Source organism: Sinocyclocheilus anshuiensis, unplaced genomic scaffold, assembly GCF_001515605.1.
Source record: "Sinocyclocheilus anshuiensis isolate Anshui unplaced genomic scaffold, SAMN03320099.WGS_v1.1 scaffold263, whole genome shotgun sequence".
Classification (NCBI taxonomy): domain Eukaryota; kingdom Metazoa; phylum Chordata; class Actinopteri; order Cypriniformes; family Cyprinidae; genus Sinocyclocheilus; species Sinocyclocheilus anshuiensis.
The window spans coordinates 300,985-319,567 of record NW_015549593.1 but is presented as its reverse complement, the minus strand read 5'-3'; the positions used below and the strand labels follow the sequence as shown (position 1 = coordinate 319,567).

The window sequence follows — 18,583 nt, the reverse complement described above, 5'->3', positions numbered from 1 at the left end:
TCGAAAAACACTTTGTCTGGACCTGCAAAAATATTCAAAATGTCAATGAAGAGTGTTTCAAATATTCACATTGGTATTACGTATGAGATTTTTTTGTTTTTTTAGTGCCAACAAGTTAAAAATCTACAGATAATGTGCTAAATAAAACATAGCAATTGCTGAAATGAAGCAGAACAACAGAAAAACAAGTAATGTGATTGATTTTGAGGAAATCAAGAAATTATATATAACAAGTTGGATAAATGTATTTGTGAATATATGGAATTGTTCCCATTTCTAATAGATTTCATATGTTTTCACTGAATATGAACATATATTTCATATATTGATATTTCATGTATGTACATGCATTTCTGTACAGGTGGACTGCAGCAATCACCAAGATTTTGGAACATCGTTCTCGATGTACAACTGAAGAAGATGGGGTTTGTACAAACTACGGCTGATCCCTGCATTTACACTGCAGCAACAGGTGAGATGTTCATTATTGTTGTATATGTTGATGACATTCTCCTGGCTGGAAGCAATGATAAATGGATGATGGAGGTGAAGAAAATTCTTGCAAAACAGTTTGAGATTAAGGACATGGGTGAGCTAAATCATTTTATTGGAGTGAAAAATTGTCCAAAAACCAGAAACTGAAGTAATCTGGATGGGTCAGACAATACCAGAATGTGTAGGAGAAATTTATTATGGAAAATTTAGTTTTTTTATTTTTTAAATTTAGTACACAAAACTTATTGTGCATCCTCGTTTCCTTTTCTTGCTTCCTTGCAAGGAAAGAAAATGAGGACCGAGTTCAGTCCAAACATTAATCAAGTCTATACATGATCACCTCACAAAAATGGACAAACATTGACTTAATGCATCTATTCCTTCTTCTTTTTCTGAGTTTTCTTGAAGCACTTCCTGAAACAGAACATGCAGCTTTTGACAGTCACAAAAATAACAGTCACTAGAATGAGAATGAGAAAGCCAATGACATCCAGAGAATGATACTGAATCCAGTTCAGCTCGTGGGCTGCAGGTCTGAGATGCGCTGCCCCTTTATGTCTCATAACAAACTCAGTCCAGAACACAGCCAGGTCCAGAGGCTCAATGGGACGGTCTCTATGAATAGCTGAAAGCTCTGTCATCTTCTCCTTGTAGCTGTGGAGTCAAAGATGAAGTATGTTTATATTGTGTTGCAATCAAAAGGACTGCAGTTCTTAAAATAATCTACACATTTAACATTTTACTTTGAAACAATTTTCATTCAGAAATTGCTAGTAAATTTCACAAATAATTGCAAAAATAAGTAACGAACCCGCACACTATCAATACTTGCTAATTCTTAAACTTTATTAAATGCGTTTCGGTCCACTGACCTTCATCAGGCAAATGTATAGAATTAAAAACAAGACATAATTATATACTTTCACAATCAATGAGTATATTTGACAATCACATGTGGACTAATTAAAAATGTGAAAGTATATAATTATGTCTTGTTTTTAATTCTATACATTTGCCTGATGAAGGTCAGTGGACCGAAACGTTGCGTTTAATAAAGTTTAAGAATTAGCAAATATTGATAGTGTGCGGGTTCGTTACTTATTTTTGATTCAACTTTTTGTTTGATTTTGTTCCCATGCACCTATCCTCGGTTCAGGTGTGCAAATAATTGCAAATAAATATAAATTGAATTACATGTGGAATTTTGAAGAAAGACTGAAATAGCATCTTTTGTAAAACATACTCCAATAAACTTTTTACGACTTCGAAAAATCATTTTCACAGTGCAATACTCTGAATATAGTCTAATATTTCACTTTGAGTTCAGTAATAAATGTTGCATGAATAAAAACGATGCATCAGTTCTGCATTTCATTCACAGGCTGAACTTAATTCTTATGTTTACCTTTTGTCATTGATGACCTTTCTCAATGCAACCAGTAGTTTTTCTGAGGTCAGATCATAGATACTCAGGGTTTCTGCAACTCCTCGAGACACTAAGCGCTGAACGTTATCCCCTTGGTCTCCAAACAGAGGAAGCATCACCATTGGCACCCCATTACAGATTCCTTCATAGATTCCATGTGATCCACCATGTGTAATAAAAGCCTTAACCTTAGGATGGCCTACAATGTAACATTTCATTCAGTATATTAGTGTTACCAAATGATTTTGTAGTGAAATATAATGTGGCATGATAATTCAAATATCATTTTGAATGCATGCATCCCCTGACTCCTCATCAGTGCCAAAAAAAATAAAATAAATTAAAGATGAAGTATGTGGGCTCTGAGACACTAGTGGCACCTAGCGGAATTACAAAAATAAAGCTTAATGGCTTCCGGTAATGGCAGTGAAGTGAAGAGTCACTTTTTTTTTTACCTCTCCCAGTCCACGTTCCTGTTGTTCATTATCTTTCTTCATCTTTTTTTAAGTCATTATTTGGTCGCTTTACTGCTAGTTGATCATGCCCAAGCCGTCAAAACAGAACAAGCTGGACCATTCCCAAGGCTTTATGGATGATTCTACTGACTGGAATGAGGCTAGTGCTAGCAGCAACCATGCGGTTAGCAATGAGAATGTGTTACCTGACTTTTCAAATGGGGCTTTGCTTAAACACATTGCTGAAGTAATTGCAGAAAAAGGTCGGCACACACAAAAGATGCTGAATGACTCTTTCACTAAGCTGGAGTCTGGACTGAATGTCAAACGCATCGATAAGGTCGCTGCGGCCACCGACTCCCTCGCGACTCGCCAGACCGAAACATAGATTCGTATCTCTAGCTTGGAAGATGACATTGCTCCACTAAAAGGGAAACTGGCTGCACTTGAGAAACTTAACACTAGGGCTGGGAATCGATTCCAAAAAGAATCTATTCTGAGTATTTGGGAATCAAAGACCATGAACCAGTTCAAAAAATGATTCAGAGGTCATTTTACAGTGGAACTGGGTTATGTTGTCCACAATTTTAAGCGCTGCATGACAGAATAGATCATGACATGATCAAGGGTCTTAATCTTATTTACATCTTAAATAAAATGCTATTTTTTAACCTTTCTATCAGCCAATGATAATTCTGAAAGAAAACGCCGAAAGCACAGATCAGTGGCCGAGAGATAAACCACGAGCTCTTATATCAATGTGTTGTTGTTGTTAATGTTCTGGTTATTTTGTTTCAGTGTAGTTTGTTAAATTTGTGCAAAGCATACTGTTAAAGTAAACTTCATCATTCAGCTGAACTGTTCACATGTATTTTAGACACTTTATGTCTTGTTCCATTAATGCAATAAACGCATGTCCACTGCTGAGCTGTGGGCTATGACTAATTTCAGGCGCAATGCAGACACAATTACAATTTAAAATCAATCAGAGCTACAGAAATGCATCGTAATTTTTACAAATATAGCGTCATATTGTGAGAAGGCTACTTTCTACGACCTTTATATCCAGCAGTCATGGCAAAATTAGGTTCCTCCAATCTAAAAAACAAGAATCGAAAAAGAATCGAAAACACCAGTGAGGAATCGATTCTTGAACCGGGAATCAGAATCGGACTCGATTCCAAAAATTTTGGAATCAAACAGCCCTACTTAACACGGCACTTACAGCAAGGCCGTAACCATGTCTTGAACATTGGGGAGGGAGGGGGACCAACTATATATATATATATAGTGGTTACGGCCCTGATCACTCTCAAATTCTCAAAGATCATCCTCATTATCAAAATGAATGACCTCCCCAAAATTCTCGTTTTTGGGATAGGTTACAGGGCTTTTTCACTACGTCCTCTGGTTAGTTAGTATGATGATAAATTTGATGTTTCTTGGTGTTCCCTGGAAGAGAATCTGGTTCTTCCTTTGAAGTTGGATGAAGTAGAGGTCTCGAGTCCTAACCCGATGTGCATTTTTTTTTTTTTTAAAGAAAAACCCGACTCGAAACAGACCCGATAAAATTAGACCAGAGTCCGACCCAACTGCATTTATTTTCGAACCTGACTGGACCTGCAGCCCCTGCAGCCCCTGCAGCCCCGCAGTCAAGTAAAGAAAAATCCCGGTGTCCTGCTGACTGATTTGGCCACTTCTCCATTACTTTGATTTATTTAACATTTATTTAATTTATTATTACTTTATATTATTGCCTGCCTGATGGATACAACTTATTTTTGAGTTCGGCTTTCAATTGTGACCAGTGGATTGGAAAAATAAATGTGATAGCTCGAGAAAAATTTAATCGAAATAAATCATGGATTCGCTAGTGTTGTCTGCTCTGCAATGCTATTTACCTTATCTCCAGCGAAGGGATTCCGCACACAAAAAAAGAAAAGCCCTGCCCTGCATAAACATGCAATGTAATGAAGCGAGTGGCTTAACCTGATGGATTTCATATCTATAAGATGGATTTCGGTGCGTGAGGTTAACTTACAAACGTATGTTCCTTTTTCTATTGTGTGTTTCTCAAAAATGCACCAATGTGCAAGTACGTTAAAGGGATCGGGTCTTATCGGGTCCATTTGGAAAAAGCACATTTATTTTAAATTACCCGAGTTTACTGGGTTTTCGATGAAAAATGGGAAATGACTTCAGACTTGACTCGACAAAAAGGACTCATCTCGAGTCTTTTATCCTTAACTACTGATTTCAAAAAGAAAGAACTTGTGTTTTATTTGTACTGTTTTATTATATCTGCGTCATGTATTTCCCTTTGTGTTGCTGTAGATGGGACTTTTATTATAGTATTTGATGACATATGTCCGCGTATTGCGCATACATTCTGAAATGTCGAAGTATGAACCATTGCGGGAGCCACCGTGTCATATCATCTTACATTTGTTTTTTTTATAGACCAATTTCGGTGTTTGCAAACAGTGATGACGTTTTTGTGGGCGAAACCTATCTGGTGGCAGAAAGTGACAGTTTTAAAGTAGCAGTCTATGGAAGCCATGGAATAAAAGAATAAAAAAACGTAATTTTGAGTTTATATTTCAAAATTCTGACTTTTTTCTCACAATTCCGAGATTATAACTCACAATAAGAAAAATCAACTAGTCTTTCTCTCCTGAGAGAGAACGAGTTTAATCCCACACGTCTGGCTTTTTCCCCTCAGAATTGACAAAATCGCAATTGTTGAGTTAAATCGAGTTATAAAGTCTGAACTAGAAGATATAAACTTATATAAAAAAAAAAGTCAAAATTGAGAGATAAAATAGGTAAATGTTATAGGTTTAACTGTAGGGCTAATACAATATGTCCCCTATGAACTGCATATGTGAATATTATGTAGACCTATTGTTTAAATCAAATTTATGCTTTAAAAATAGGGTAATCATAGCAGGTTTCATCCATAGTCTGTCATTTCACCAACCTTTTCGTAATACAGGAATTGTTACAGCTTCTCTCTCTTAGTGTGTGTGTGTGTGTGTGTGTGTGCACTTGCATTCAGGTCTGAATCATAATGCAAAAACTGACACTTCAAATCAACATTTTGATAATCTCTAAACATATGTCCAGATGCAAAACCTAATAAAATTAATTATGTCTACTTTCTGTTGATTTAATGCGCTAGTTGGTGTTATGAAAAAAAAACTCTTAATCTTACACTGCATGCAGTTGCAGTTGCTGCCCATAATCCTTTGCACAGACTCATCAGCGATTATTGTTTGCACCTGTGTCTCGTTAACCCTGTCTGCTCACCATATATAAGCCTGGTTCATTCTGTCATTCATTGCTAAGTCTTGCATGTGTCATAGCTGGATTTCTAAGGTTCTACCGTGTCTTGGTTCCTGGTTTTGTTTCCCTGTTTATGTTTATTGCCCTGTTGTTATTGTTTGGACTGATTGCTCGTGTATATGATCTTCTGCCTGTTTTTGGATTCAGAAGCATCTGTACTGATATGCATATCAGCAAGGAATGTGTCACAGTATATTGCTGTATTGATATTTTGCGCACAGCCCTATTTAAAGCCTTGTTCCATGTGCCCCTTTTATATTTTAAGCACCTGCCCCTCTGCATGGCACTGCACATTAGAAGTACTTTTAGTTGTGTTGCTATGTGTCATGAGCAAGCAACTGTGTAGATTAACTGTGAATGAACACGACCGTCTTGTGCGTAAATAAACCGGCTGCATTTTTTGACATAATGCGCCAGAACTATTTGAGGCTGTCTACAGTGGACACATCAAAGTAAACATTATAAAGTGGTCCCAGACAGAGGCGCCTGCAGAATTTCAGATGAGGGTATGCACAGAGAAGTTTTTATTTTTATTTTTATGAAGGTGTCTCTAGACACGTCAAAAATCTTTTAACCCTGAAAATGGCAAAAAACAACGGAATAGTCAAATACTTCCATCCTATATGTTCACATAGGAAAACTACTGAAAAACAGTGCGGGTGGACACAAAAACCAATTAGGTTTGAATGGCCTCTTATTCACAGAACTGAATTTTGTTAAAGTTAACTTTCAAAATGTAGTCTCTTGTTTCAGTTGTTTGTAGTTGATTGTCCACTTCATCCAGCACAGTTTGGTCTTTGTGTTCTTGTTTGTTTTACTGACTGAGAAACTGCTTCAGGTGATTCAACATAGGCGGTGAACCACATCAAGGTAAAAGCAGCCTAATGTTAGTGTAATCTATTAACTATGCACATCATAAACCCCTCTTTTTAGACAAGTACCATATGAGTGTCATGTCATAAAATATTTTAATACTAATTTATATTTAACGTGATCACAGTTTAATAAAAACATTGTAAGTTACTAATTATTTAATTATTTTGTTTAAATTCCACAGTTATTTAAACAGCGAATAAATTATATACCGAAAGCGAACAGAATTTACGTGATCACATTATCAATGACAATAGTCTAGCATGAGTTTAAGCACTCTCAAAAGCTCCCTACACGGTGAAATAAATATCTTACTTACATCATACATACATCTGCACTTTATTGTTTATGATGAGAAAATTCATGAGAGAGCAGAGTTAGCGCGCACACTGAACAAAACTTCAGCTTTTCAGCGTTGATTCATCTGAATGCTTCTGATTGGTCATTGCATTCATAAACTCAACAGAATCGTGTGTGATTGCTTCATTTTGCTGGACGATTTACACAACGCTGTAAAATGTGTAAAAAGAAATATGATGCGATATGATCAGATCTAAATGTAATGTAAATGTAATCAACACTTTTCATTTCACTTTATTCGCGACAGCCGTAATAGATTTAGTTAATTGTGCAGGGGCATTTTTGTCCAATTTGGTGGCATTTTTTCCTCAAGCCCCCATTAATTTCTGACCCGAGGCCAGAGAAAAGCTATATGATTCAGTGAGAGAGCAGTCCAAATGCGCTCAGCCAGTTCACCAAAAAGAGAGAACTAACTCAAAATAATGATTAAATCACCATTTGTCTTTCTGAACGGGTACATGATGATGCTGTATGGTATTGAAGTGTCCATTGTTGCACATAGCATCACAATGCCCTGTTTGCTTTGACGTGTTCATGACCTGTTTTATCTTTGAAGGTGTAAATTAAGCAAATTTTGGCTTATTCTTCTGTAACCGAAGTTGAATGTTTTTCCCATGTAATGGTCCTGTACTGGCTAAACACTGCTGTTTGTGCAGAGGGAGAGCCTAGTGTGTCAGTGAAAAACAGATCGCTCTTGATGTTTTGATGGTGCCTGGGAGGCTCAATGTTTATACTTTTGAGGAGGTAAACCCATGGACTGCATGCTAATAGTAGTCACCATAAACTGGGTTAAGAGAATGTATTTTTCAAATGTCTTTGAGGAAGATTACAGGGCCAAAGACAAGGGTGTCCACACCTGTTTGTGGAGGGCCACTGTCCTGCAGAGTTTAGCCTAATTAAACACGCCTGAACCAGCTAATCAAGGTCTTCTGACTCACTAGAAACTTCTGTTGCTGGTTGGAGCTACACTCTGCAGGACGTTGGCCCTCCAGGAGCAGGTTTTGACAACCCAAAGAATAATAAACATACCCAAGAGATCATTTTGTGGAAGCCACTTCATCAGTTTGACATTCTTTGGAGCATTTTCAGGGACTGGTCCAGTGTACCTCCATAGCACCTACAAATCAAAGAGAACTATGAAGGTTAATAAAATGAAGCCACAAACCTAATGATATGATGACATGGATTATTTTGTAAAACATTATTTTGTTTCAGAAATACATGGCGGGCCATCAGAGTTGCCAAGTCTGAGCAGAAGCGCGGGGTGGAGAATACAGTTGTGTATTTGGGCTTGTTATTGTTAGGGAAAAAGATTTATGGCCACTTTAGCACTGTGATGTTTCAGACTCAAAGGCAATTATTCACTCTTTTCCACTGAAATGGTGCTGTTCATGTCAGCGTATGTAAGAAAAACAATGACAAATGTCTTTGAAACAAAAAAAGCATGTTGAATTGGACTAACTGAATAAAATAATGCATTGTATTAACAGTGCTTGTATTATAATCTCCTTTGCGGTAGAGAAATCTGCTTACATGTGGCTACACAGGGAAACGAGTGACAGCGAAGATGTTGAATTAAATGATAAACACAGCTTTTGAGTCTTAATCCGCTTTTCCGCATATACATACTGGCCCTGATAATCATAACTTCTATTTGTTCCATTGCTGCAAATCAGTTTTATGAATGAATAACTTGCTCTACCTGTTGCTTTGGTCTCCATCAACACCCGCTTGCGCCACCTACACAGCAAAACCACCAGTGTTAATTTAACTCTGTGAGAGTTAATTTCAACACTATCCTGGTGTTTATATAATTCTCACTGCCCAGTGTTAAATTAACATTTTTAAAAGTGTTAACAAATTAACGCTGCCTCAGAGTTCAGCATTTAACCCTCATGGAGTTAATGAATCCAACATCTCTTATCAGTGTTAATCAAACTCTTCAGAGTAAAAGAACACTACCTTAGATTTAAATAACTAACAATATTAATTTGATAACTCCTAAAAACATTAATATAGCTCTTAACTGAGCAGGTAAATGGATTTAAGGTGTAACAGAACAGTTACCTTTAGAATAATTATTTGTAAAAATAAACCCACAAAACAATGTACGTTTACATATGATTTTTTAAAATTAAAACATTGTAAAGCTTATTTTCCTGCACCAAAATGTCTTCACATTCACTGTTTTCAATATATTGAAACAACATGTTCTTAAAACAATTAAAACATCATAATGTGAAAGCAAAAGAGTGAAAAGGCACAAAAGACATATTCTTATACACGATCACAGCCGAGGAATAAGGGTCTTATCTAGTGAAATGATCGGTCATTTTTTTTAAATAATAAAAATGTATATACTTTTTAAACACAAATGCTTGTCTTGCATTAGCTCGACTTCACACATTACGCAGTCACGCGTGACGTAAGCGGAAGTACCGACCCAGTGTTTACAAAGCAAACGTGCAAAGAAAGTCAAAAAAGGTTTACCCTTTACAAAAAAGGTAAAACAGCAATGTCAAACGATTTTGAAGTTGGAGGAGAAAATGAGATTTTTCGCCCTAACCTACCTTTTTGAACCAAAGTACACAGACGAAGAGCTAACCACGTATAAAAAAAAGTATATATATTTGTATTTTTTAAAGAAAAATACCAATCGTTTCATTATGGACATGAGTAAATTATCAGTACATTTTTATTCTGGAAGTGAACTAATCCTTTAACAGGTGAAATGTCAGAGTCAAGTGTCAATTCCAAAACAAAAACTGTTCACCCAAAACTGAAAATTCTGTCATCATTTATTGAGTATAAGACAATTCGGGTGAACAATTTGTTTAAGGAAAAGCATCTAATTCACTGTAAATATATATTTTGTAAAAAAGAAAGTCAGACTTATTGGAAAATGGGTCTTTTAACAACAGAAACAAAGTCATAATTCCAAGTGCATATTTCTCTATGTTGAGGTTGGACTTATAACAAAATGAATGCACATGTACAGTTTCCCTGTTACTCATGTACCAGAACACTTCTTAGAGCAGCATTGTCTTTACTCACCTGAGCAATAAGGGGCACTCTGTTCAAGTAATGCATGAATTCACCTATTTAAGGTAGCAAAGAAGGAGTTATGGCAGGAAGTTATATCTTCTTTGGAGAAGCTTACCTCATGGTGGTTTGAGTCTTTGTACCCTGATTGAGGAACTTTATAGTTCTAAGCTCATCCATAAGTAATTGTCCATGATATTTTGTATTGTTAAGAATAAGTGTTTGTAGCAAATGGTTATGGTTTGTTTAAATGTTTTGTCTACCCCCTCTTGGCACGTAACTAGAGGGGTTGTGTTCTGAGCAAGTATGGATCACTTATACATCTGAGAAGTCTGGAAATAAGAGAATTGACTCACATCTTCTGCTTAAAAGCAGCGTTGGACTTCAAACATTGAGGCCAAGTCTCTTTTCTGGTTGAACTTTGCTGGGGAATCCTCTAGGCTTCAAAGTACTGTTTTTTATTTTTACAACAAAGACTTTGCAAAGTATATGGTTCTAAGTAATTGCAAACCAGCGACTGTGCATTGGAATACTGGACTGTTTTTAATCCTCTGGTTCCAACTGTTTGGCCATCAATTATGGGTGTCATGTTGAATTTGTATGCTCTGGGCAACTATGTTTAATAGACCTGACTCGTGAGCAAGATTGGTCTGTTTGGTCTGTCATTTCGTGCATCACTTAAACTAAAGTCAAAGGGATAGGTGTTACAACTTAATCTTAAATGTCGAATCGTGGCTTAACTGTGTTTCTATGTTATGTGTCTTAACAATGTTAAAGAGCTCTTACAGTATCATCCCACTCGATTGGTGGCTTTATACTCTTCAAGGCAAGGCAAGTTTATTTATATAGCACATTTCGTACACAATGGTGATTCAAAGTTCTTTACATAAAAGAAAGTAAAATAATCATACAAAAATAATCACAAAAATAAAACAAGGAATTTAAAAACTTTGAAAATGATTTAAAAATGGATTTAAAATGAATTTAAGACAGTTAAAAATAGAAAATGATTATACATACATAAAATACAGTGCACTCAGTTCGGACATCGCACAGTGCTCATTCAATAAATGCACAGCTAAACAGATGAGTTTTGAATCTAGATTTAAATGTGACTAATGTTTTAGCACATCTGATCTCTTCTGGAAGCTGATTCCAACTGCGGGCGGAAAAATAGCTAAAAGCATATTCCCTTTGTTTTGTGTGAACCCTTGGTATTTCTAACTGACTCGATCCTAATGATCTGAGTGGTCTGTTAGGTTTATATTCAGTGAGCATATCTGCAATGTATTTAGGTCCTAGGCCGTTGAGTGATTTATAAACGAGTAAAAGTACTTTAAAATCAATCCTAAATGTAGGACCTGAGGACTGGTGTGATATGCTCAGATTTTCTGGTTCTAGTCAGAATCCTGACAGCAGCGTTCTGGATGAGCTGCAGCTGTCTAATGGTCTTCTTGTGAAGGCCGGTGAGGAGACCATTACAATAGTCCACCCTGCTGGTGATGACATGAACAAGTTTCTCCAAGTCTTGACTGGAAACAAAACATCTAATTCTTCATCTAATTCAAGCACATCACCTCCTTTTGATTTTTCTTTTAAGCCAGCACGAACCATCTGTAACAATATTAAAGGAATAGTTTACTCAAAGTAATTCCAAACCCATACGACTCACTTTTGCTGAACACAAAATACACTTTAATGCTTAAAAAAATCATAAAGTGAAAAAAAGATTCAAGTGTCAAAAGGAGTTTATGCCACTCGTGCCATATTCCATGTCTTGTGAAGGCACAAAATTTGAATAATGAACAATTTAACTGAGTTTAAGTATATTGAAAATAATTATTTTCAAATTAATTAAATGAAAACAGCACTCAAATCCAATAAAGCTACACAAAACTAACCAATCATTCTTGATGAAATCATGATATTTGGTCATGAGACACACAAGACTGATATTGCCATTTTAGATTTGGGCAGTTTACAATGGTTTGATTTCACAGTATGATGTTGCAAAATATATACTGCAAATGAGGTAAAACACTTACTTTAGATGTTTACCCTGTTAAAAGCAACGTCCTTGTCTCCGCATCACGAGTCAAAGAAAATGTCCCTCTGAGAAAAGTTTAGGTGAGAACAGCAGATAAATATCGCTCAAAAACAATGATATAAAATGTATATATAAAATATATAAATGTTATAAAATACGTATCGTAAATGAGGTAAAACACTTCTGATGTTTCCTTGTTAAAAGCAACCTCTGCGTCTGCAAGGCATTGCATTTCAAATGTCATCTGTGATAAACGTTTCGGCTCATATAGGCACGCACAGCACATAAATATCGTTATAAAATAATACTGTTATAAAATACATGTCGTAAAACACTTCTGGGGTTTCCCTGTCAACCTCCTAGTATGTTCCGCATCACGAGTCAAAGCAAATGTCTTTCTGAGAAAAAGTTTATGAGCGCACAGCACATAAATACCGCTATAAATCAATGTTTTAAAATACATATTATAAATGAGATAAAACACTTACTGTCTGCGTTTAAAGGAGCTCCTCGTCTGTTCTGTTTCTGAGAAAAGTTACAATGTTACAAAATACATGTTGTAAATTAGATAAAACACTTAAATTCTGTGTTTTCCGACCTTATATGCTCCGCATCGCGAGTCAAAGAAAATGGCGTCTGTGAGAAATCTTTAAGATGGTTTAGATGCGTAAATATCCCGGATGTAAATAATATTTACATTTTTAAACAAATTGATTCGGAAGTGAACTCTGGAAGGTGAATATGGATTATTGAATTTTTAATTATGAAAATGTGTGTGAAATGTTTTGAATTGAAATATTCAAAGCTTAAATAAACAACCATGTTGAATTTCAGCCCCTAAAAATGCAAACCCTGAAAATACAAGGCATTAAACTGAAGCCCGAACCCGGCCCGAGCGGCACTATTAAATTTAGAGCCCGAATTCACAACGAATAGCCAAACTTTTGAAATGTGCTATATTTCATGATTGCATGCAACGGTCAGCAAACAAATACATGTAAAGAAATTTCAAGGCACAGTGGCCAGTTTAGAACACAGGCAATAGAAAAAAGCACTTATCAATTATAAAACATTATCAACAATTGGTGCAGCGGTCACATAAATTCTTAGTTCTTTAATGGTTGTAACGACAAGATCATAATTCTTCCACTGTGCCGTTTTCCTTGTAAACTGTAAGAAGTTTTCCTGATTGTTGTATCACAATCATTGCTCACAAATTGGTAACTAATGGCGCTTTTCCACTGCGTGGTACGACTCGGCTTGGCACGGCATGGCTCGGCTCGGCTCGGCTTGGCTTGCGTTTCCACTTCAGTTTAGTACCACTTTAGAGTGGGCGGAATTATTCACATGTCGTTATAGTTGAGCCGCCTCTACTGTCGCGACTCCTGAAAAACTTTTTCATTCCGCGTCGCCCCATCAAGCTCTCGCTGGATCCGCTCCTCTGCTATCAACGAGAGGAACGTCTGTATTTCCTCAACAGACCACGAAACAGCCATTTTTTGGTTGTTAAAAAAAGGTGCGCTCGTTCAAAACAGTTGCATTCGATCCTTCGCTGGCTGTGCTGATTTAAATCTAGCGGTTCTGTTGTGTCTCTGTGTCGTAAGTTCAATGAAGGTAGTGACGATTCTCTCCGGCCAATGAGTGATCAGCAGAGTTCACACGTCACGTTTTGGTAACGGTACGGTTCACTTGGAACCTCAACCGAGGTGGTACTGAAAAAAGTACTGTAACCAGGGGAAACCCCCCCAAAAGTGAACCGTACCGTGCCGTACCATGCAGTGGAAAAGCGCCATAATGTGCCCGTGTTGTTTGCTGTGTTGTGACAGAGAAACCGCTAGAGCAGGCACAAGAGCAAAACAAGTTTCTTTTTAAATATAGCCTACAGAAAACGGCACGCACATGTTATATGTAAGGTATAATTCAGGGCTAGCATGTGCCTTAAAACATTTTAATGCACGACTTGGAGGCAAAGGGTAAAAAATTACGGTAATTTTCGTCAGTTATGGCTTGTTTTAACATTCTGCCCACTTAAAATCTGACAGATATGAAGTAGTGCGGTAATACCATGTTTATTTGAATGAATGAATTCTACCATTTATTTGAAATAATTATCGTGAGAGAGAGAGTGAGAGGGATGAAAGTTGCGTCTCTCTCTACAAACAAATAAGTTGAGCTTAGTTACTTCAAAAACAGTGATTTTACCCCCTCGTTGCTTAGAAATGTAATGTAGCGAGTCAGTATCGAAGTTATTAATAAAAGTTTCTGTGTGTGTGTATGCGTCAATGAAAGCAGTGTATACTGCATAGCCTAGTTTTACTTTAGCTACAAACCAGAGCCTAACCCGAAGTGATTCATTAAATATTAACCTGAACCCTAAACCCGAGAGTATTTCGAGAGCCGTCAGGTAGCAGACCTCTAATGTCAGGTACTCCCAGCTGGAGCTCCGTATTGAGGTTTGTATTGTTTTAGTGAAGTGATGTCACTGGTGACATTCGAAGCCTCGTTTGATTGTAGTGCTTTGAAATATTTGCATGCATATATATTCATATTTATATATGATTTATATTATATATAAATAAAAATTAAACATGTATGTGAGTGTGTGTGTTTGTGTGTATTTATGCATATAAATAGACAAAGTACACACACATATATTATGTAAACAAATGTTTATTTTGGATGCATATAATCGCGATTAATCGTTTTGACAGCACTAGAGTATACATATCTTACTTCAAGGCCAGTCAACTGAAGACTGTGAAGGAGCAGTATATATACACACACTCACATATAAGTCCAAACGCTCAGGTAATGAGCAACAGGTGTGTCTTATTTGCACTCTGAGTGTGAGGGCGGGTGAGTGACAGCGAGAACAGGGCAGAGTCAGAGTGCACATGTGACACTGCTCTAATCTAAGTTGATGCCATGAATTCATGAATTTATGAGCAGTAATATTATACCATGTGATGTACTGTGTACTTTAAAAGAGCATTTTTACTGTTCTGGCTCTCTGGCATGTTATATCATACAACGTTCATTAAAATGCAAGCACTGTTAATACTTAAAATATTTATTTGATCCCCTGCTGATTTTGTAAGTTTGCCCACTTACAAAAAAATGAAGGGTCTGTAATTTTTATGGTAGATTTATTTTAACGTATAGAGACAGAATACCAACCAAAAAAATCCAGAAAAAACACATTATATAAAGGTTAGAAATTGATTTGCATTTCAGTGAGTGAAATAATTATTTGATCCCCAAGCAAAACATGCCTTAGTACTTGGTGCAGAAACCCTTGTTGGCAAGCACAGAGGTAAGACGTTTTTTGTAGTTGGTCACCAGGTTTGCACACATCTCAGGAGGGATTTTGGTCCACTCCTCTTTACAGATCCTCTATAAATCCTTAAGGTTTCTTGACTGTCATTTGGCAACTCGAAGTTTCAGCTCCCTCCACAGATTTTCTATAGGATTGAGGTCTGGAGACTGGCTAGGCCACTCCATGACCTTAATGTGCTTCTTCTTGAGCCACTCCTTTGTCGTAGACAACTTTGAATCGATCCACAAAATATTACAATATTTATTACAAATATTTTTCTAAATAATATAATATTTCTGCTCATGTGTTTGTCTCAGCTTGTTTTGTGTCATCGTATAAATTATAGCATTGTCTAGTTTTATTTGTGTAATTATTATAGTACAGTTTTATCAGTTCAAATGCTGTGTAATGTGGTCACCATAATCAAAACTAAAACTGATTTTGTGCCACATAAAAACTACTCTGATTGCAAAGTTTAAATAATGTAACTATTTCATCCAGTTGTTGTCACACACACCATTTTGATGGTAATAGTGTAGTTAACAACATCTTCAAAAGGGAATCCTCAAACCAGCCTAAGTTGGATTCTGGTCATAGTTGGTCTTCTAGTTTGGTCAGCCTGTTTTTTTTTTTAAGATATATTTTTTGGCATTTATTAGCTTTATTTTGATAGGACTGTCAGCAGACAGGAAGTGCAGTGGAGAGAGAGGGGGGCGGGATCAGGAAAGGTACGAGAGTCGGGACTTGAACTCGGGACGCATAAAGCGCAATGGCACTATGGGCCTGTTTACACCTGGTCATTTAATGCGTTTTCGCTGATCGGATATCTATCTAATTTGTTAAAATGTTTCCATTTACACTTGGCTACATAAATGTGTCGTCGCAAAACGGATATAAATCCGATCTTCAATTCCCGCGCTATATTTAAATTTAACGGAGTTCACGTCAACAAAATCAAAAGATAAGCGCTGCATTTTATTAATTATCAGCTCACTTCAAGAGCGCACTGGAAAGATAAGTGTCTTACTACTTTTAATGAAGATTATTGTGTGTTGACCGTCTGCGTCTTACTTTGTTTCATTCGCGGCCGTTTGCACGTCGGCTTGCTGAAGAGATACTCAGCTACTCGTCCGCGGTTATGCATGTTGCATTAGCGCAGTCATATCTGACTATAATGTCATATAGCCTGTAACATGCTCTCACACGTTTATTATTTTAACATTTTGGTAAATGTACATGAGTAAAATGTACATATGTGGTTTCATCAACCAGATGCATTTACACTTGTCCAGTTTCATCTGGAATGCAGCCCAGACCACCTCCTGAAGTGGTTTGAGCGATCGGATTTATATCCGTCTCGAATGCATTTGGAGGTCATTTACACCTGGTCTTTTCACGATCGGATAGCTATCCGATCAGAAAAAATGCATGAAGTGACCAGGTGTAAACAGGCCCTTATACACCTAACGAGCTGACATTAGGAGTAACGTCTTATAGTGGCAGGACTAATCTGTGTTCCACAAGGGCACATAACCAATCTGTGGGAGCCAGAATTCTTGCTAGTTGGTAGGGGATCAAATACTTATTTCATTCACTGAAATGCAAATCAATCTCTAACCTTTATATAATGTGTTTTTTCTGGATTTTTAGGTCGGTATTCTGTCTCTATCCATTAAAATAAACCTACCATAAAAATGACAGACCCTTAATTTCTTTGTAAGCGGGCAAACTTACAAAATCAGCAGGGGATCAAATAAATATTTCCCCCTCTGTACAATGCATTATTTTTTTCAGTTAGTGCAATTCAACATGCTTTTTTGTTTCAAAGACATTTGTCATTGTTTTTCTTCCATATCAGAGCTGCATGCCTTTAACATTACTGAACCCACAAACTGACTAACATTTTTTTTACCAGACTATTTTGAGAACTAAAGTAATCTGATTTAGCATCGTCATGCCATTGCAAGCTGCTTTTGATGAAACACAAAATTTCATAAATAATAAAATTCATAGTCATCAATGCACACATATAAAATAAATAATCATATTTAGATAATAAAGTGGAAGAGTTTGTGTCTTATGAGTTTGTGGACAATAAAATCACAGTTTTTAATTCAGTGCATTTATTGCATGGTGAGATGGTCATTTGGTCTTTGAATAACATGCTGGGGGAGTTGGAGGATTTTTTTTAAAGGGCTTAGAAACAGTTCAAGGAATGAAAACTTTTTTGGGAGAAGAAATTAGAAAACTGGAACAAAATCCTTTTCAAAGGGGTTCCTTATGCAGACTGCATGATGTGCATATGTCCCACCACCCAAAACCAAGGGTTATTTTGGTTTTTTGTTTTTAGACCAGGTTGCTTATTTCTCTAGCAAAACTTGGCAACACTGTTGAACATACTTTGACACCTAAAGGATCCTTAAACATGATCATCATAGTGTTATATTAAAGTAAGTTTGCATTACAATTGTATTTAAGCATTTAACCCTGATGCGCTGTTCGTTTGGGGTGTATACGCTCGTGCTGTTTGGGGACCCCAGATAACAAAATTTGATGATAATGCTTTAAAAAAAAAAAAAAACGAATGCAATTTTACTCAATTTATTAACGTTTTTACTCTACATTTGTGCAGTTTTGGGAGGATTTATGTTTTTTTTTTTTTACATTTATATAAATAACAAATATTTTTAAATAGGTTTTTTTCAAATTTTTATGTAAAATTTACTTTATAAAAGGCCCACATTCCTAATTTTTATTCATGGGAATAATATGTGCCATAGCATAATAGGAAATTGTTTCCATCTACTTGAAAACAAACACTTTTAAAATTAGAAAAACATGAAATTTCAACTACAGCCACCAGATGGCTCTAGAGCATTACTCAATAACTCATTTGCCATTTCCACATAGATATAGATCTTTTCACATTTTTTTTATTTAGATTTATGTTAAGAAATTATAAAATCATTATTGTAATAATAAAAAATTACTCTGTCAAAGTTTAGCAGTTTTTTGTACTGAAGTATATTTTTTTGCAGTTATGACACATGATTACAGTCAAACTTGTATGTAGTGTTATATGTGTATATTAGCATGTGTGTGTGTGTTTGCATTTATTCTCCATTGTGGATGTGCTGTGGTGTCCCTTCATCATTTCTGTGTGTGTTATTCATTTTAGTTGATTTTTAATTGACAAATTATGTTAGAGAGCCACTCATGTCATG

General features: G+C 36.2%; 1 protein-coding gene across 1 annotated transcript in view; it reads right to left on the bottom strand.

Moving 5' to 3' along the window:
• Positions 1–778: 778 nt before the first annotated feature.
• Positions 779–18,583, bottom strand: part of LOC107658228 (UDP-glucuronosyltransferase 1-5-like) — a 32,460-nt gene continuing 14,655 nt past the window's right edge. The window contains exons 3-5 of the mRNA XM_016446692.1: positions 7,984–8,071; positions 1,901–2,120; positions 779–1,149 (exon numbers count right to left, since the gene is read on the bottom strand). Of these exons, the coding sequence (XP_016302178.1) occupies positions 870–1,149; positions 1,901–2,120; positions 7,984–8,071 (588 nt within the window). The 3' untranslated portion in view covers positions 779–869. The remainder of the gene's footprint in view (positions 1,150–1,900; positions 2,121–7,983; positions 8,072–18,583) is intronic.